Here is a 17880-nt window from a genome sequence, read left to right on the forward strand (position 1 = left end):
ATTTCCCCTTCCCCCATTCCAACTACTTAACAACTTCTTGCATCTATTGTGCACTAGTTCCACAAAGGAAAATGTTCATTGAGTTCAAACAAAATTTCTTTTGATAATATATAAAATACCATATTCTATTAATTGTGTGTACATTAAATAGCAAGCAAACATACACTTGAAGAGGTAGGTGGATTTCAACATTACTACCACACTGCTGGAAGGGGTACAGAATTACAGTATCTCTACAGACTGCAAAATCACAGTAGAAATTCTTTATATTTATTAAAATAATTTTACCATATCTATTACATTTCTGTTACACTACAGTCTTGGAATAATAAGATGTTCCTATTAAAATGTTATGGCGAGAGAGAAACATTTAAAAGTAAATCTCCAAATATACCTGTAGAAGTGGAGTACATGCATACAGACTGTACATTTGAGAGCAGTAAAATGCATATTTTTTTTCCAAGTAATCACAAGCCCAGTAATATCTTGATATTCACTAGCAGAATTATTTAACCTTCTGTATGGCATTTGCAGTATTCCCTTATGCCAAAGATGGGGAACACTGAAATTATTGCTACTACCAGCAACAACAAATGTCAAGATTTTAATGGCACTGTCTGTACTAGAATCTGTTAATAGGCTAACAGCAAAATTCTGTTTCCACGTCTCCTGAAAATCATGGTGACACACATTCTGTATCTGCCCACTTTTCATTACATGACATGCAAACACAGAATACAGATCCACTTTAAAATATTCCACATTATTTGTACATGAAAGAAGAGTAGTGTTAACATCAATCAGAGTTTTCTAGCAGCATAAAAACTAATATATGAAAAGGACTCTGACTCTGTTTTCTACTGCACCTTACAGTATTAGCATTTCTAACACAGGTATATTGATCCCCAGGCATAGAGCTTCCCAAATAAGATTCAAAAAGTTGTAATAGAATGCAAAGGTACTTATTACTTCTTTTGCAGTAAAAAATAATTGATGTAAAAAAATAAGTGTTTTTAAAATAACCTATTTCTACTCTGGCCATAAACTTTCAAAACTGGTTATTGTATACTAGGAGTAAGAAAAATATCTGTTGTGCAAATAATTATTAGTATTCCTTTGAATCCTATTTGCAGAAACATACAAACTTGCTGGATGAGTACAAAAAGACTTTAGTGAAAATGTTTAGTTGTCAGTCTTATACTTTTAGACAGTACTCATCAGAGCAATTGATTTCAAATGGGTCCCCAAAATACTGTCAAATGGCAAACTTCGGATAGCTTAGAACACGTGTATTAGTGCTGGAGTAATTGCTTGAATAGATGTGACTATTCTTTAAAGCCCAACTGTATTTGTGGAAGATAAAAAAAGGTACTAGAAGGAAGTAACTTCAAAAGTATTTCAAATTTGAGTAGTCTTGACTTCACAGTGCAAGAACTAGAAAACTTAAAAGATCAAGTATTCCCCTCCCAACATGTCACTAAGCGTTCCAATTTAATATTTTTGCTGCTTCCCTTCATTCCATCTTTACATGCATTAAAACGCACATAATTCCCAGACTGGTGTTTTTTTCTTCACATCTTATTAAAGATGATCTTCAGTAATGAGAGTTTTAAACATTGATATTTAACAAGTATGTGTTTATTGAATATAATATTCTGACTTTAAAGGACCATAATCACATATATTTGAAAAAAAAATTGTGTGGGTGAAAATAATTGCTTTTTCCTGGATTATCCATTAAATGTCCTGATTTTATCATTCTAGAGGAAAAAAACCTTTTAAACATGTCTTCTTCATTAAAGTCTCCTGAGATTTCAACTGACTTTGAAGTGCATGAAAAATGTTGGTAAAACAAATGACTCTGCACTTCATCGTCTCCAGGGGGTAATGTGTTTTCAAAATAGCTTTAGGTTTTTAGCTTCATCTACAGGTTGACATTGTATTGCAAACATAAAATTGCTTTGGATTTGGCTAATTAATAAGCCAGATTATTATTTTTTAGATTTTATAGCTATTTTCCAGGTTAAGTAATAGGTAAATGAACTAATTGTTAAAATACCTGCCCAATGACCCTAATTTATGCAAAAGAAAAATGATGTCAAATGAACGTTTGAGTTTATCTCAGTATAAGTAAAAAGATTTGGTGAAAATGGATTATATAAACTAAAAATTAAAAATTTAACTATACATGCATTTGTATCTGGACAAAATACTAAACTGTATCTTAATAATGAAAAGTATTGGATTAACAGACTTCCAATCTTAATAGTGAAGCCCTTTCCCTTAACATTGGTTCCTGTTTCATTATCTTTTCATTATGCCATTTTGTTTACTACCAATAACTGTATTCAACTTTCAGTAGGATGTGAGGTATAAAATCCCTGTAAGCAAGATTTACATGAGAAGAATAGAGTTGGATTATGGGGACACTGCTTCCAACTTTGGATAATCCTTTCAAGTCTATTCAAAATCACTGGATCTTAATGATTAGTTTTAGCTTTCACAGAATCATCTAGGTTGAAGACACTTCCAAGATCACCTAGTCCAACCTCTGACCTAACAAGTCATAAACCATATCACTAAGCTCTTTAAATGTCTTTTAAAGACCTCCAGGGATGGTGACTCAACCAATTCTCTTGGCAGCCCATTCCCCATATTTGCTGGCTTACAAGTTTAGTAACTTTAATGCAGTGATTGGGAGCGTTTGTTCAAATTGATATCACAGATAAGAATTTATTCAGAAAGTAGCTGGATTGATAATTTAGAACTGTGAAGTAAAAAATTGCTACTTGCTACTCAAAAAAATAAATAAATGTTCCCACCCTTAATCACCTCTTATAGTGACAAAGCTTTATCATTGTCTCTTTCCTAGATCTCTTTTTTATACAGCCTTCTCTTACCACTCAAAGTAGGAATTTTTTCTCTGAAGTCTTTAGATCTACTATTCACAGGACTGTGTAGCTCTAGTCCCTGCTGAGGGAGATGCTGGAAGCATCTAGCCACAGCAATGCTCCTGGCTGCCAGGAACCAACGTGTCTCTTTAGCACAGCTTTTAAAAAGAAAGGTACTTCCAAAAACCGTCACTGCTCTATGTCAGCATTTCATAACCAATATTTATCAGAGAACTACAGAATGTTTGAATGACTAATTTTAAATGATCATCAGTTTATTAACTTAGAGCATTGGAAAAAAAAAAAAAAAAACATACGGAAATAAGTAAGGTTAGCAAAAATAAAGCAGATCAGAACTAGAAATTGCTGACAAAACTGAATAAGAAGTAATCATGAATAGTGGGTTAATTTTAAGTTCAGCTATAACTGGGTCCAGTTACACACTGAAAGAAATCATTTGTAAGTGCATTTGCAAACTGTACACTGCTGTTCAATTTTTACCAAGTTCAGATGACCGCCTACATCTTTCCATTCCACAAGGAATGGCTCCTCTTCTTCCATACAATTTTAGACACATCCAAATGGAGGAGATTATCAAGACACTGACCAATTCCTTGATTTTTGTCATTTCCCTGGTGAAAATGAAGGGAGAATATGACCACTGTCACATTCTAGCTTGTTGTCATTTGTTAATTTAGCAAAGTTAAATCTTAACATGCATGGCTTATAATTTCATGGAATTGAAGAGTTCATTGACATTTCATTTGTTAAAAGAAAAATTATCCCAGGTATTTGTACTTTTACAAATGAACTGCCAAGTAATATAACTACAGGTAGACACAGGAAATCCCATATTTGTGGTATTTATAACATTTATTATATTTATATTTATAAATGGTGTGACACAAGTAATATGACCTCTTTTCTGATAATCATGAAGATAAGTACACTAGGATAATACTGGAAACTAAAGGCAATAAATAGCAGCAGAACACAGACAAAAATAATTATTCTGTATTATCCTAATTAGAACGATAACACAATAAACAGTAAACAAAAAGAAACACATACAAAAAGACATCTTGTCTACTGATATAAATATGTGAGGATGTTAGGGAAAATGTTCACTTTCTAATCAGTGTTGACTGCTTAAAATTAAGGGGAGGTTTGCTGAACTGGCTTTCCTCTTTAATACTACTTTTCACATTAACCAGACTAGATTGCCATCCCAGCTGTTTATGGAACTCAAAACCTCAGTTTGAGAGATCACCTCAGTTTGAGAGAGATCAAAATTCTACCTTTACATATGTTCTTATTTAAAATCTTATTATTGATCTTAATTATTAATCTTAACATTTACCTTTAAACATTTCCAGTCTAGTAATAGAACTCTAATATTGTTTGTATTATGATACAAAGAAAAAAATACCATTTCTGACTTGAACTTCACATGATCTTTGCAGAACAGCACCATGGGAAGCTTTTCGACAACTAACTGGAACCAAGCAGACTTTAAGCAGGTAAACATTTCATAGGGGGTAAAGGGAAATACGAAACAATTTTCTTCTGAAATTACAATCTATTCTACAGAATCACAGAATCACAGAATTTTCTAGGTTGGAAGAGACCTCAAGGTCATCGAGTCCAACCTCCAACCTAACGCTAACAGCCCTCCACTAAACCATATCCCTAAGCTCTACATCTAAGCGTCTTTTGAAGACTTCCAGGGATAACACGTAACACACTGATTTTTAATATTGTTTTACTTATTTCCATTAGCCCTGAAACAAAATGTTTCTATGCTGAGGGTGGAGAAAAAAAGGTAAACTGAAGAAAACAGAAATTGCATCAAAATACTGAAAATTCACAAGAAAGAAAAACACAGAGCATGTTTGCCGGTTATCCTGATACAGATAGGGATATATGCATCTATTATATCAAGTAAAGCTCATGCAGATGGAACCCTGTTTCCATGTAAAACTTCAATAAAGGAAGAGGCTCACAGAGGCCCCAAGTTTGCAAGTTTTGGTATTATCTAAGGTTTGGAACATTTCCACTAACGGTTCACTTGGATAAAAGAAGGTTAGCTACATATACTAAAGGTGATTAAAGGTGATACCCTTAAGGTGATTAAAATAATAATTCCTTTTTTTTTTTTTTTTTTTTTTTTTTTTTTTTTTCCCCTAGGAGAAAAAGGGTATATACTTATAATAGTATACAAAGCACCAGTAACTAAAAATGTTTTTTGGGTAAATGCTGAAGATAAACTGAGAATTAAATGCAGAAAAAACATCTCTTTTACAGATAAATTGATATAAGCCAAATGGGTCTTGCCTGTGTAAGTTATTTGTAAATGATTCTTTACCTTCTTCAAACAGAACCCAGGCAAACTGTCAAGGAGCATCTGAAGCAACTGCCTTTATAAATAGAATGAGCATGCTGTTGGTTTCACTTGTCATCTTTCGATTGCAGTGAATCTACTTACTGTGGTGTGAATTTAAACTAATTCTGCCATATTTTTCCTGATACTGAAGCACATAATCTTATAGGCCTATTACTTAGCAAAAAATGCACTTTAATTCATTAAAAACAATCTCTATACTTACAGCATCACCAAGCTTTGATCTCAGATATTTCACAGAATCACAGAATCACAGAATTTCTAGGTTGGAAGAGACCTCACGATCATTAGCCCATGGGACCTTTCCAATATACATTTGTAGTTTCTACAGCCAAGTGATATTGCTCTGAGATTAATAAGAATTTTACATTGTTTTAAATTATTCCTTTTATTGGTATATTTCAGGGAGAGTCCGCAATCATCAGAACAATGGCAGAAAATGTATGGCAGATGCTCTGGTAATGAAGTGTATCATATTAACCTGGAAGAAAGTACTTTTTTTGCTGAATATGAGGGGAAAAGCTTCACGTATGCTTCTTTCCATGCACATAAAAAGTATGCTTTTTTTTTTTATCAAGTATTAAAAATGTAAATAATAATTTGTTTTGCCCAAAATGTACCTCTGCATTTGAAGGTGCAGTATTATACATTACTCTGTTTCTGGAATTAAATACACTAACACGTTCTTATACTAGTACTAATAAGTATATATTAATATATTATGTATTAGTGTATTATTATATTATACTAAAATATTTCATAGATATTCTTCTCTATGTTACAATTGGTCAGGAAAATCTTGTGTTGTTATTTAAAGACAACTCAGTCTGAGACATTAGAATATACAGAATAAGCCTGACAACCAGGAAGAATCATACCTTTGAGACAGGTTATATCAGAACACCAGTCTTTTTTTTTTTTTTTTTTTTTTTTTTTTTTTTTGATTTAGGAGTCAAAAATTTGGTTTCCTTCACCGCATGTTCGTTTTTGGAAAATACTCAATTTTAAGGTAGTAATCGCTTAATCCTGGTGATTTTTCAAAATAAAAACATTTTGTTCAGTCAGATTGAACCTTAATGTTAACATATATTATGTTCCAGATCATTCATTTTTATTCAGTACTGCTATGTGAGTTGAATATACAAATGAACATAAATCATGTATATTCATATGTATTTAACAAAATTATCATATACCAAACCCTAAACACTGATTTTATTCTCATACTTAGTGTGAGAAAAAGATTTTTTAGCCTTAACTCCCTTTTCTATCACTAATCAAATAGATTTTTAGAGGTGAATGGCAAAAATGAATTCTGAAAATGGTTTCCATTACATGTGAATAATGGAACAATTTAACTTGATGAATACTTTTTCATGTCATGTATCCATTCTTATATTAAATATTTTCTCAGAAGGGACTATTCATCTCGTTGAAAAATTAACTGAAACAGTATTAGAAGAATACTCTGGGGATTAAGAAAAATGTTGGATTCAGATGCCAAGGGATTCATCAGCTCATAAAAACTGCTTGATCAGAAGTGGCCTATTTAGGAGATAACATTTTTCAAATTTATTTGTCCTCCAGAACTATACAAAATAGCAAATATACTGAAGACTCATTTCTGACAGTGGAAATTCTGGTGTATACAGAACTATGCAAAATGAACCATGCCTTTCCTTTTCTAATTAAGGTTTGGAGTCTGTCTGATTGGTGTTAGAAAGGAAGATAACAAAAACATTTTGCTGAATCCAGGTCCTCGCTATATCATGAGTTCTACAGATATATGCTTTTATATAAACATCACCAAAGAAGAAAATTCTGCTTTTAAGAACCAAGATAAGCATAGAAAAAGACATGAATCAAAATTATCGTATCATGGAGCTTCTAGGTTGCCTGTACACAGTATAATAGCCAGCATGGGTAAGTAAAAAAAATAAAATATATATATATATATATCAATAAGTAGCACATTTATAGAAATACCATGTTTTAAGAAATACCAAGCTTTAAGAAATTAAAACATTAAAATAGAAATTGTATTAAACACTTGCCCTCTTATTTTCTAGAAAAGTATTTTTTTTTCTTTTATTTGAGAATATGGAGTTAAACCGTTTAAGATTGTTGTATATAAAATGTATGCAAACCAAAACAGGGGATAAAATCACATAGCTAATTTCTGTCATTCACAACTAGACTTTCACAGTAAATTTTCATAATCTTCTTTAATTACCAAAATGCCCTGTGCAATTTGCCTCAAAGCTGCTGTAACTGTATCTTACTCAGCAGACAGAGATAGCCCCCCCACCTCCCAACAGAACAAATGTTATCAAGAAGCTAGCAGACATACAAGGAGAAAAATCAGTATGGAAGATATGCCTATGATAGACTAAAAGTCAGAGCAAATGAGCCAAAAAAAAAACCCTGCTTAATTAAGATAGAAAAACATGCTGTAAATCATGTAAAACTATCTTCGTTGTCAATTCTTAGTGATACTTGAGAACAATTTGAGCAGGTTCCAGAACTGAGATTTGGTGTAAATATATATATATATATATATATATATATACACACACACACACATGCATGCTCATATAAATACGCTATTATTAAAACCATCAAAAATATAAGTACTTTTTAGAATGGAGATTATGATTTTCACATACATGGAAATAGAATAAATTGATTTAGTACAAATTAATAAAGTAATTACACATTAGTAATTTCCATCAAGATTTTTCTTTTTTTCCATGGCAACCACTAGTAGATCTTACAACAAATAAGGAGATAAACAATCCCGTCCAAGTTTTTTTTCTCTCTCTCTCATTTCAGAAAATAACGTCTTAAAGTTAAAACAGATACTGAAAATTAAAAATTAAAGTGAATTAAAACAAAGTAAGAATTCAAGTGTCAACTTCTCATGGAGATTTTAGAAATACGAACATATCTAGTGAGTTGTTACATGCATTGGCAAATTTATAACTATTATTAAATGATATTCATCAATCAAATAAATCTATAGGAGATGCATACAATATGGATTAATTACAAATAGTATATATACTCTTGGTTAGAGAAAATGCAGTTTTTCAGGAAAGGGCTTCTTCAAGTATAGTTTAAATATTTGTTATATTTTAATGCAATAAACACAAATAATCAATACAGTATTCCTTTCAATCTTTGGGTGTGTGGGTCAGATAATCCCCATGAAATATGGGAATCTTATTTAAATGTTTTGACAACCACATTGAGAAAACAATTTCAACACTACTTCAGGGACAGTGGCTATCGATTTACAAGACACAGGATGTCGAACATCCAGCGGACCTACACTAGCTCTTCCTTCTGAGGGAGGTAAAGAGGGCAGACGGCCCAGCATAGCACCTGTTTTGGAGGTTGCAGACTCATCCTCACTTCAGACATGTGACCTGCTAAGTGACCAGTCAGAAGATGAAACTACCCCATCGGATGATGAAGTCTCTGCAGGCTTAGAGTACGTATATTCAATATAAACTAAACAGTATTTGAAATACTAATAGCATGTAAAAACAAGCATGGATAATTTTTGGACATGCAGATCAATCCAAGTTTTAGCAAGCAAGAGACAAAGGCCAGTTATGGAAACATTTCCTTTTTAAGAAATGCCATTGTCTGTTAGCAGAAGACTGTTATGCCCATTTTGAAATAAAAACAGGTCAACTCCTCCATTTACTGGAGATTTTCTACACTCTATTAAAGATTTAGATGTGTAGAGCAATTTATTTTATAGCATAGACAAAGTAACATTCCTGAGCATTTTTGTACACTCCATAGTTATAAGGACTACTTAACTAAGTTGTAAATGGATAAGTACTTCTGTCCTGACGATCAGGTCATTTAACAAGCTTGTTAACGTAGAACAATAGGCATAAGCATCTGACTTCAAAACGTAGGAGCAAAAAAAGCAATATGAGGCAAACTAATCTAAATTATATGTATGTTACTGAAAGTAATGATGCATTGCTCACATAAATGCTCAAAAATAAATCCTTTAACTGCTGTACAGATAAGCAATTATGTTTATTGGAATACTGACAGGGATATTAAAACTGAAATACACAATTAAGCCTATGGCTCACCTAGCACAGTTTCCTATCTCCAACAGCGGGAAGTATGAGAGGTCCCAAGGAAGATCACAAAAATCCAATGAAAAAAATAATATAAGAAGTCATCTTCAGTCTTCAAACTGAAATAACAGAGCATAAAAGGCTTCCTATTTGCTCAGTGTCCCCTGATGGCTGTGGATATTGTACATACCATGTATGTACAACTGAAAAACTTTCTAACTTCTGTTGCAAGTGACAGTCTTCCTTGCTACCACCCAGACTCTTATTAAAAATGAAAGCCAATTAGAAAGCTCATCTCAGGTAAAAGAAGGTAATGGTCTCTCTCAGTCTTATTGAGTTTTTGAAAGACAAATGGAGAAGGAAGAAGTCCCACTATGACTTCTAGGCTTTTTTATATCTTTATTTTCCGTTGTTAGAAATTTTTTGTATGTGTATTGAAAACACTAGAGCAATGAACTACAATACATCAGCCCAATTCTAAAGATGCCTATACACAAAAAAATACCAATCAGATTTCCTTCATTCCACAAAAATGTGACAGCTTTCATTAAATTTTATAGAATTGGTCAAAGATACAAAATACATTCTTTATTAGCTTTATACACTTCAGTCTATTAAACTACAAATAGCTACAAAACTTAGACATAGGTAAAAAATTGCATAGAACAGTTGCAAAGTCAATTGTGTGTTTCAGTAATTGGCTATATTGAAAAATGTTTTTTCTACTCCCCTAGGTATGCCAAAGGCTATCCTCCTTACTCTCCTTATATTGGAAGCTCTCCCACATTTTGTCACCTTCTGCATGAAAAAGTACCCTTCTGTTGTCTAAGATTAGATAAGGTAAAAGGAGTTTCTGTTACTGCATGAAACTGCATTTGCATTTGTCTTTTGCGTCAGTTAAATTCTGGTTTTAGCTTAGAGATAAGCTTTATTTAGTACCTACTAAGTTTTCTCACCCTTTTCATCACCAAGTATTTGTTTATGTCTACTCAGGTCTGTATCGGGTCAGCTGATACAATTTTCTATTTCTAGTCATAAAACCCTTCAATGTCACAGCTAAGTCTTTATTCAGGCTGGGAGACGAGGGGTTGGAAAACTGCCTGGCAGAGAAGGACCTGGGAGTATTGGTTGATAGTTGGCTGAATATGAGCCAGCAGTGTGCTCAGATGGCCAACAGCATCCTGGCTTGTATAAGAAGCAGTGTGGCCAGCAGGGCTAGGGAAGTGATTTTCCCCCTGTACTCGGCTCTGGTGAGGCCGCACCTTGAGTACTGTGTTCAGTTTTGGGCCCCTCACTACAAGAAGCACATGGCTCTGGATGCTCGAGAGAGTCCAGAGAAGGGTGACGAAGCTGGTGAGGGGTCTGGAGAACAAGTCTTATGAGGAGCGACTGAGGGAGCTGGGTTTGTTCAGCCTGGAGAGGAGGAGACTTGGGACAACCTTATCACAATCTATAGGTACATTTAAGGAGGCTGTAGCAAGGTGGGGCTTGGTCTGTTCTCCCATGTGCCTGGCGACAGGATGAGGGGGAATGGGCTAAAGTTGCACCAAGGGAGTTTTAGATCGGATGTTAGGAAGAATTTATTTACCGAAAGGGTTGTTAGGCATTGGAATGGGCTGCCCAGGGAAGTGGTTGAGTCACCATCCCTGGAGGTCTTTAAAAGACGTTTAGATGTAGAGCTTAGGGATATGGTTTAGTGGAGGACTTGTTAGTGTTAGGTCAGAGGTTGGACTAGGTGATCTTGGAGGTCTCTTCCAACCTAGATAAATCTGTGATTCTGAGACGATTCTGTGATTCATACCCACTGAACTTTTTTCTTATTTTGATTTTAGGGGTGCCAGCATAACTACTATGAAGATGCCAAAGCCTATGGATTCAAAAATAAATTGATTATAGTTGCAGCAGAAACTGCTGGGAATGGCTTATATAATTTTATTGTGCCACTCAGAGCTTATTACCGACCGAAGAAAGAACTAAATCCCATTGTATTACTCCTGGATAACCCGTACGTAGACTTTAGAAATATTATTCTCTATTTATTGTTCTTTTTTTTTTTATGATAACATTTTAAAATCATTTACCATTACTTTGATAGATGATCACTCTTCACACAACCAACTTAAAATCAAAAACATTATGGCACGTATAAGTTTGCAAAGTTGGTGACAAAAAATAGTACCCTATATGCATTGTCACGTACAACATTGACTTTCTGCTGACTGTAAAAGGTCAAAATTTTTATGTCCTTATTATTGACTGCTGATGTTTCAGTGGTATTTCTTAAAACACCTCAAATAAAATGAGTAGTTCCTAAAATTAAATAACTTCATAACTGCTATATAAAGATCAATCCGTGCAACAGTTTTATAGCTATGAAACAGCACTTCAAACCCTAACTTCAAAAAAGCACTTAAACATCTGGACCAGATAAGAATATTAATAATTTTAGACAAGATAAGCAGTTCTTTAAGCCATTAGGACCCACCTCCCACCCCCCTTTCTCTGTGATTATATAAAATCGTGGAAGAAGATTAAAACCTGAAATATTGTTGTAAATACTACATCTGTATGGTGACAACTCGAATTATTATTAGACAAATTCTCTAGCAAGACCACTTACAAGTTCACATTGAATATACAACTTTTTTTTGCAGCACTTTGGTGATGCTTAAGTATGTACAACCACAATCTGGAAGACATGCAAATAGAGGTTAGCCAGATGCAGAATATTAGACCAAACTGTGACTTAAAGAAATGGTAGCAACAGAAATGTACAGATTTTGATTCCAGACTGACACTTGTTTGCATATATATGTTCTGGTTTATTATAAGTGATTTTTTTTACGTACAGATCTTCAGTGAAGTATCCTACCTAGCCTCAAACAGCTCTTTAATGTATCTATATATGCTGGTGTTTGCAAAACAAATGTTTTATGTTTATATGTGTCATGGCATAATATTTAAATTAAAAATACGAGCACACAGTGACCTCTAGTGTCCTATTTACTATAGTGCCTGAGTTATACTTTAACACTGTTGTGATATTTTACAGCTAAAAACACTTTTCATAAGCAGAAATTAAAGTTGTGGTTGTTAAACTAATACCCTTAGTGTTGCACTCTCTACACAGCATTTTCTTTGACTCCTCCCATCATTCAGTGAGGCTGCAGAGGCCTAGCTGAAAAGCGAAAGTGCTTTTCATACGTGCACTAGGCAGAATTCATGCTGCCATTCAAGTCAATTGGAATTTTTAAATTACTTCACTGGACTTAGGAATTCAGCTACTTTTGACGAAAATATCCGTGCCTTGTTGCTATATTCTTATTTTCTGTTTATTGTAGCAATTTATTACAGTATGACCATTCTGACATATATCTCATGTTTTAAGATTTCACTCATTTCTCAGTATGTAAAAAGAAAGCCACTAAAACTTCTGAATAAAGAAACAATAAAATAATATTAGATTTCATGTTCTGTTTTAAAAATAAGGTTTCCTCTAAGATTTTCTCATCAACTTGAATAGTTACTGGCACTATTGGCACTAAAACCAAATGATGATTCTACTTTTAAATACTGCTAATTCATGCATTGGAGTGTAAGTTGGCAGTATGTCTTTGGAATCAGTCATTCGTTTTTATATTTGAAATTGTACTGTGCCATAAAATTTCTGATTTAAGAGGTGCATTTATTAATATAAGCATGTTAATTCTGATCATTCTTTACAATTACAGAAAACTGTTAATTCACAGCTTTCTGCAAACCTATCTCCTTTTTAAAGAGATAATACTGCCAATGTCTTTAAAAAGTTTATTTTTTATTTTGTAAAAAAATCACATGCTGAATCACATTGAAGTATTTTAGAAGAGATGCTGCTGTTGTGATATTGTGTTTCATTTTGTAATCCCATCTGCTGCTTAGGCCAGATATGCATTTTCTGGATGCAATCTGTTGGTTTCCAATGGTTTACTACATGGTGGGCTCTATCGACAAGTAGGTGAAGTAACTGTTAGAAAACTTAACATTGTAGTGCTCAGTGGTATGTTCTGTGTATTGTCAATGCATGTTTAAATGTGTCTTGTATTTGAAGATGATCTATTTGCATGCATAGTTTGTGTCTGTGTGCAACAGTTTAGGATTTCAAGTTTCTGATTTCTGAAGGATACAGTTAGTGAAAAGAATGAGAGGGAATGCAAGTTAGTATCTTCAAAAACAAAACAACAATTTATTAATATGTATCTAGAAATTGACAGATAATAGCCCTGATTCTAGTGTCATCCAATACTTGTCAGATTTGTTTGCATTTACAGACTGGTGTTTAGCAAAGATAGCTATAGAACATACTAAAAATGATAATTCTAAATGTATCCAACAGTCCTCATTTTCTGCTACATAAAATAATCGCCTAGTCCTGTCTTCAGAAATTCTGCTAATACATGTTCGCATCTCTAAGTTTAGCCACATGGATTTAACATAAAAATCAGGCAGAAATGAATGGATCAATTGCTCATTAGCATTTTACTAATATCCCTTGTATAGAGTGTCAAATCAAAGAAAATGGTTTACTTCACTACACAGCTAATAATACTGCCCATAATACTCATTCTCCAGATGGAAATCAATCACTTAATTTGCTGTCCTGAATTAACAGAAACCAGTTTTTCAGAGAAAATTCTAGAGATTCAACATTTTTCAGTTTCAACCTGTTGTAACAAGAGCTTTAAAACTACTTGTAATAGTGATACAGTTTCAGATTTATTTTGGCAGTATCACAGTCATTGTGAGATTTTCAGTGAATCTACAGAACTGTTTTTCACTTTCCAGATTTTTCTCTAACCCAAAAAGGTATCTTGAGTTGTTAATAGCTACTATTGTTTTTTTTTTTTTTTTTTTTTTTTTTTTTTTAAATCTCTTAATTCCCTAATGATTATAGAAAATTACCTAAAAACTATAGAAAATTACCTAATAACTATAGAAAAAAAAGCATACCAGCAGAATAATCAAATTGACTCAAAGTATTCAAAGTAATTAATAACTCAAAAATGTTTGTGTTTTTATTAATGTGGGAAATTCAGTTTAATACAATTCACTGAATTTATTTCATTTATTTCAAAGAGGAAATCACCAAACCCTTCCCTAAATATTGCATTTTATTTTATTTTTTTTTAAGAGCTGGATGCCTAAAATGGCTGTGTGCCATCTTTAAAAGAAGTGATTATGCAGAGTTCTCCAATCTACAGTTATACTAGCATGTACAGTTGTACTTTAAACCACTTTAAACTCTTGCTACTATAACTAGTCAGACTCTGTAGTTTATTTTTTGACATCTATTTTCGTCAATGACAAGACTTAAAAATATAGTTCATACTTATTCTGTGTTTTCCAAAATGTGTTTTTAAATCACATGCAATTATTAGAACCTGATCATCGTTAGCTAAGAACTACAATTAAAAATACCCAGAGTTCCTTTCTTATTTAATGTCTATGCTATACATTTCCTAAGCATTTAAAAATGCCACCTACTACCTTTTATACCGTAATTATATTATATATTTGTTTTTGAAGAATATGTACAAAATGTAAAATAAATACCTAGAATTTCTATCCTTTTCCTTATTCCAAAATTTCAAAGTGAATTTATAATAGGATATGGAAACCTTGGAACCTTAGAAGATCAATGAGAAAATGAAAAAAATGAATCAGGATGGTAAAGACAATATTATAGATAATATCAATTATAGAATCACAGAATGGTTGTGGTTGGAAGGGACCTCTGAAGATCATGTAATCCACCTCCTCTGCCAATCACAATCACCTAGAGCACATTGCACAGCATGGCATCCAGATGGGTTTTGAATATCTCCAGAGAAGGAGACTCCACAACCTCTCTGGGCAAATTGTTCCAGTGCTCTGTCACCCTCACAGTAAAGAAGTGAGCTCTTATATTCAGGTGGAACTTTCTGTATTTCAGTTTGTGCCCACTGCCTCCTCTCATCCTGTCACTGGATGCAACTGAATTGCCAAATGAAAAGCAAATATAATAACAAAATAGCTTTTCTCTTTGGAAGTAAACATGAGGATGCAAAAATTTAGCTTTCAAATTTCCTCTAGAAACCATGAAATACCCTGCTCATTTTAACTTAAGAATTGCTACGTTTCTAGCAGACACACACACACACAAATGTATGCCATCACAAAAAAGTCCTTCCTAAACTCTTCAGAAAAGTGCTTTGTTTCTATGGAAAATGTTATTGTTAAAACAACTGAAACATGCTTCATTTTGGAAACAGATACTAGTTGCCTGTGATTGTTTCCTTTGGTTGAGCTCATAGGAGGTATTGAACAATATTGGAATATATTCACTATTCCAGCAAGGTGAAAAGTTTTCCTGAAGTACATCTGCTCCTAAACACATCATAAGAACACTGTAACTACATAAGTAAACCTAAAAGAGGAGTTTCTTAGACATACTGTTATTTTTTGTTTGTTTTTTAATTAACATTTTGAAACAAACGGTTGTGGGGAAGAGCAACCCAAGTCATTTTAGGTCCATTTATTGCCAAAAGTAACTACAACAAAGTGAGTTGTTGAAGCACATAAGGACATACAGTTTTCCCACATTAGTGTTAAAGGCTTATTTTAACAATCTGAAATAGTTTTATCATTTTAGCAAAAGAAGAGGGACCATAACCTACTGAAATACATTCTGTATAACTTCAAAGTCAAAATAATTATTCATATTCTATTCTATCAATTCATTAAGATGATACATTTAACACAGACTATATTGGAGGTTATAGTATGTACATGGAGATTCAGGGAACCAGCAACTCAGCATGTGATTTACCAATACCAACCATCACTAGTCTTTCAAGCGTTCCATATTTAAGTGACTTGTTTGTTTCTTTCTCCCTCTTTCTCTACACAAAAGCCTAGATGACTTATTAAGATGTGGGGTCACCTTTGCAGCTAATATGGTGGTGGTGGACAAAGAAAGTACGATGAGTGCTGAGGAAGACTACATGGCAGATGCTAAGACTATTGTAAACGTTCAAACACTTTTTAGGTAAGAGACTTTTTCAATCTATCTATACACCATTATTAATCATGAAATATCTAATAATGTGTTATATACTTAGATGAGAAATAATTCTTTTTTCTTTTCTTCTACTTCAATTTCTACTTAAATTGTGTCTTATATGGGCAAATCTGTTCACATAGCAATAAATCTTAGCAATAAACTTTTTCTTGGCATACTAAGATTTTCTTTTGAAATCTCAGATGATCATCCCAAAACAGGATGATTGATCATTTTTAAAGGCAATTTACAAGTTTGCAGAAAAAGAAAGAAAGCTACTCTTGAAGACTTAGGACCAAAACTAGTTGAGAAAAAGGTTTTTTTTTTCCTCAGTGCAGTCTTTTAGAGTAATGCTAAAGCCAATACTAAAACCAGATTCTTCTAAAGCAATAACTTCTAAAGCAGTAACCAATGCATTACTATGAAGTTAGTTATAAGTGCTTGCATTTTGCGTACATGGTTTTGAAAAAAAAAAAAAAAAAAACAACCTGTTTTGTAGGCACATTTGTGTAGTATTATGTATGACAACAAAAGACTAAGAACCATAAAAGAATGCTTAGTGACAAATGATCAGTATAGTAAATGGGCTAAGGAACCAGTTTTACGATGAAGAGATAAAAAATCCTGAGAACCACTCCTGATTAAAACCGCATATTCAATATATTGATTCAACAAGTACCTAAGGATACCAGTCACTTTAAACTGTGAAAAAGTTCTTAGTTGCTTAAAAAAAACCCCACAAACAAACAAACAAAAACAAAAAAAAAACTCACAAAACCATATGTGTATATAAGCACTATACAGCCAAGTATGAAACACCTTCTTGATATAGAGGGTTCAGTGTCATTCAACACTACTGCCCTTTTGTGTGTCCATTTAACACGGGAGAGAGATGCATAGAAGTCTCTTGAAACTGTCAGTTTCTGAGAACTAAGCACATGAAAACAAAAGTATTTTAACAGATTTATTTTAATACACCTGCAACTACATAGCTAAATGCTGTCAGCATTATCGCATGTGCTCAGAAGGAGCAAAATCAATGTTGCATAGGAAATTAGTTCTGACCTGTTTTAACTTTGAGCTTAGTTTTTGAATTTGTATCTGATTTTAGCATAGGTTTGTTTCATAATCATGCACAAATTAAAAATTAAAAATGAACTTGATCTGTGCAACATTCAGGTGTACTATTAACCATATCACATTAGGGTATCTCACTGAGACTTTGATATGCATCACTAAATTTTCCAGAAATACTTCTTACCCTAAAATATAAAACAGAAATATAAACTGAATAACAAAATTCAGTAAGGACTAATTGATTTTTCCACAGTTGTGTTCTACCTTGTCAAATGCTAAAAATAAATAAAAAAGAAATCACAGTAACACCATAAATATCCAACTAGAACT

The 17880-nt window shown here is 33.0% G+C and overlaps 1 protein-coding gene and 1 long non-coding RNA gene across 6 annotated transcripts in view; one reads left to right on the forward strand and one right to left on the reverse strand.

Annotated features, from left to right (window-relative positions):
* KCNT2 (potassium sodium-activated channel subfamily T member 2) overlaps positions 1–17880 on the forward strand; it is a 150670-nt gene that overhangs the window by 97861 nt on the left and 34929 nt on the right. For 2 of the 4 annotated variants that reach the window (XM_084528514.1, XM_084528515.1), the window contains exons 16-23: positions 4355–4411; positions 5698–5847; positions 6986–7215; positions 8569–8785; positions 10133–10238; positions 11231–11403; positions 13317–13388; positions 16327–16461. In XM_084528514.1, coding sequence (XP_084384640.1) covers positions 4355–4411; positions 5698–5847; positions 6986–7215; positions 8569–8785; positions 10133–10238; positions 11231–11403; positions 13317–13388; positions 16327–16461 — 1140 coding nt within the window. The remainder of the gene's footprint in view (positions 1–4354; positions 4412–5697; positions 5848–6985; positions 7216–8568; positions 8786–10132; positions 10239–11230; positions 11404–13316; positions 13389–16326; positions 16462–17880) is intronic. The other 2 variants (XM_084528516.1, XM_084528517.1) reach the window with 1 other exon arrangement.
* The window catches only part of LOC311440962, a 252668-nt gene that overhangs the window by 33974 nt on the left and 200814 nt on the right, over positions 1–17880 (reverse strand). The gene's annotated exons all lie outside the window — the stretch shown is intronic.

Source organism: Aythya ferina, assembly GCF_964211825.1.
Source record: "Aythya ferina genome assembly, chromosome: 8".
Taxonomy (NCBI): Eukaryota; Metazoa; Chordata; class Aves; order Anseriformes; family Anatidae; genus Aythya; species Aythya ferina.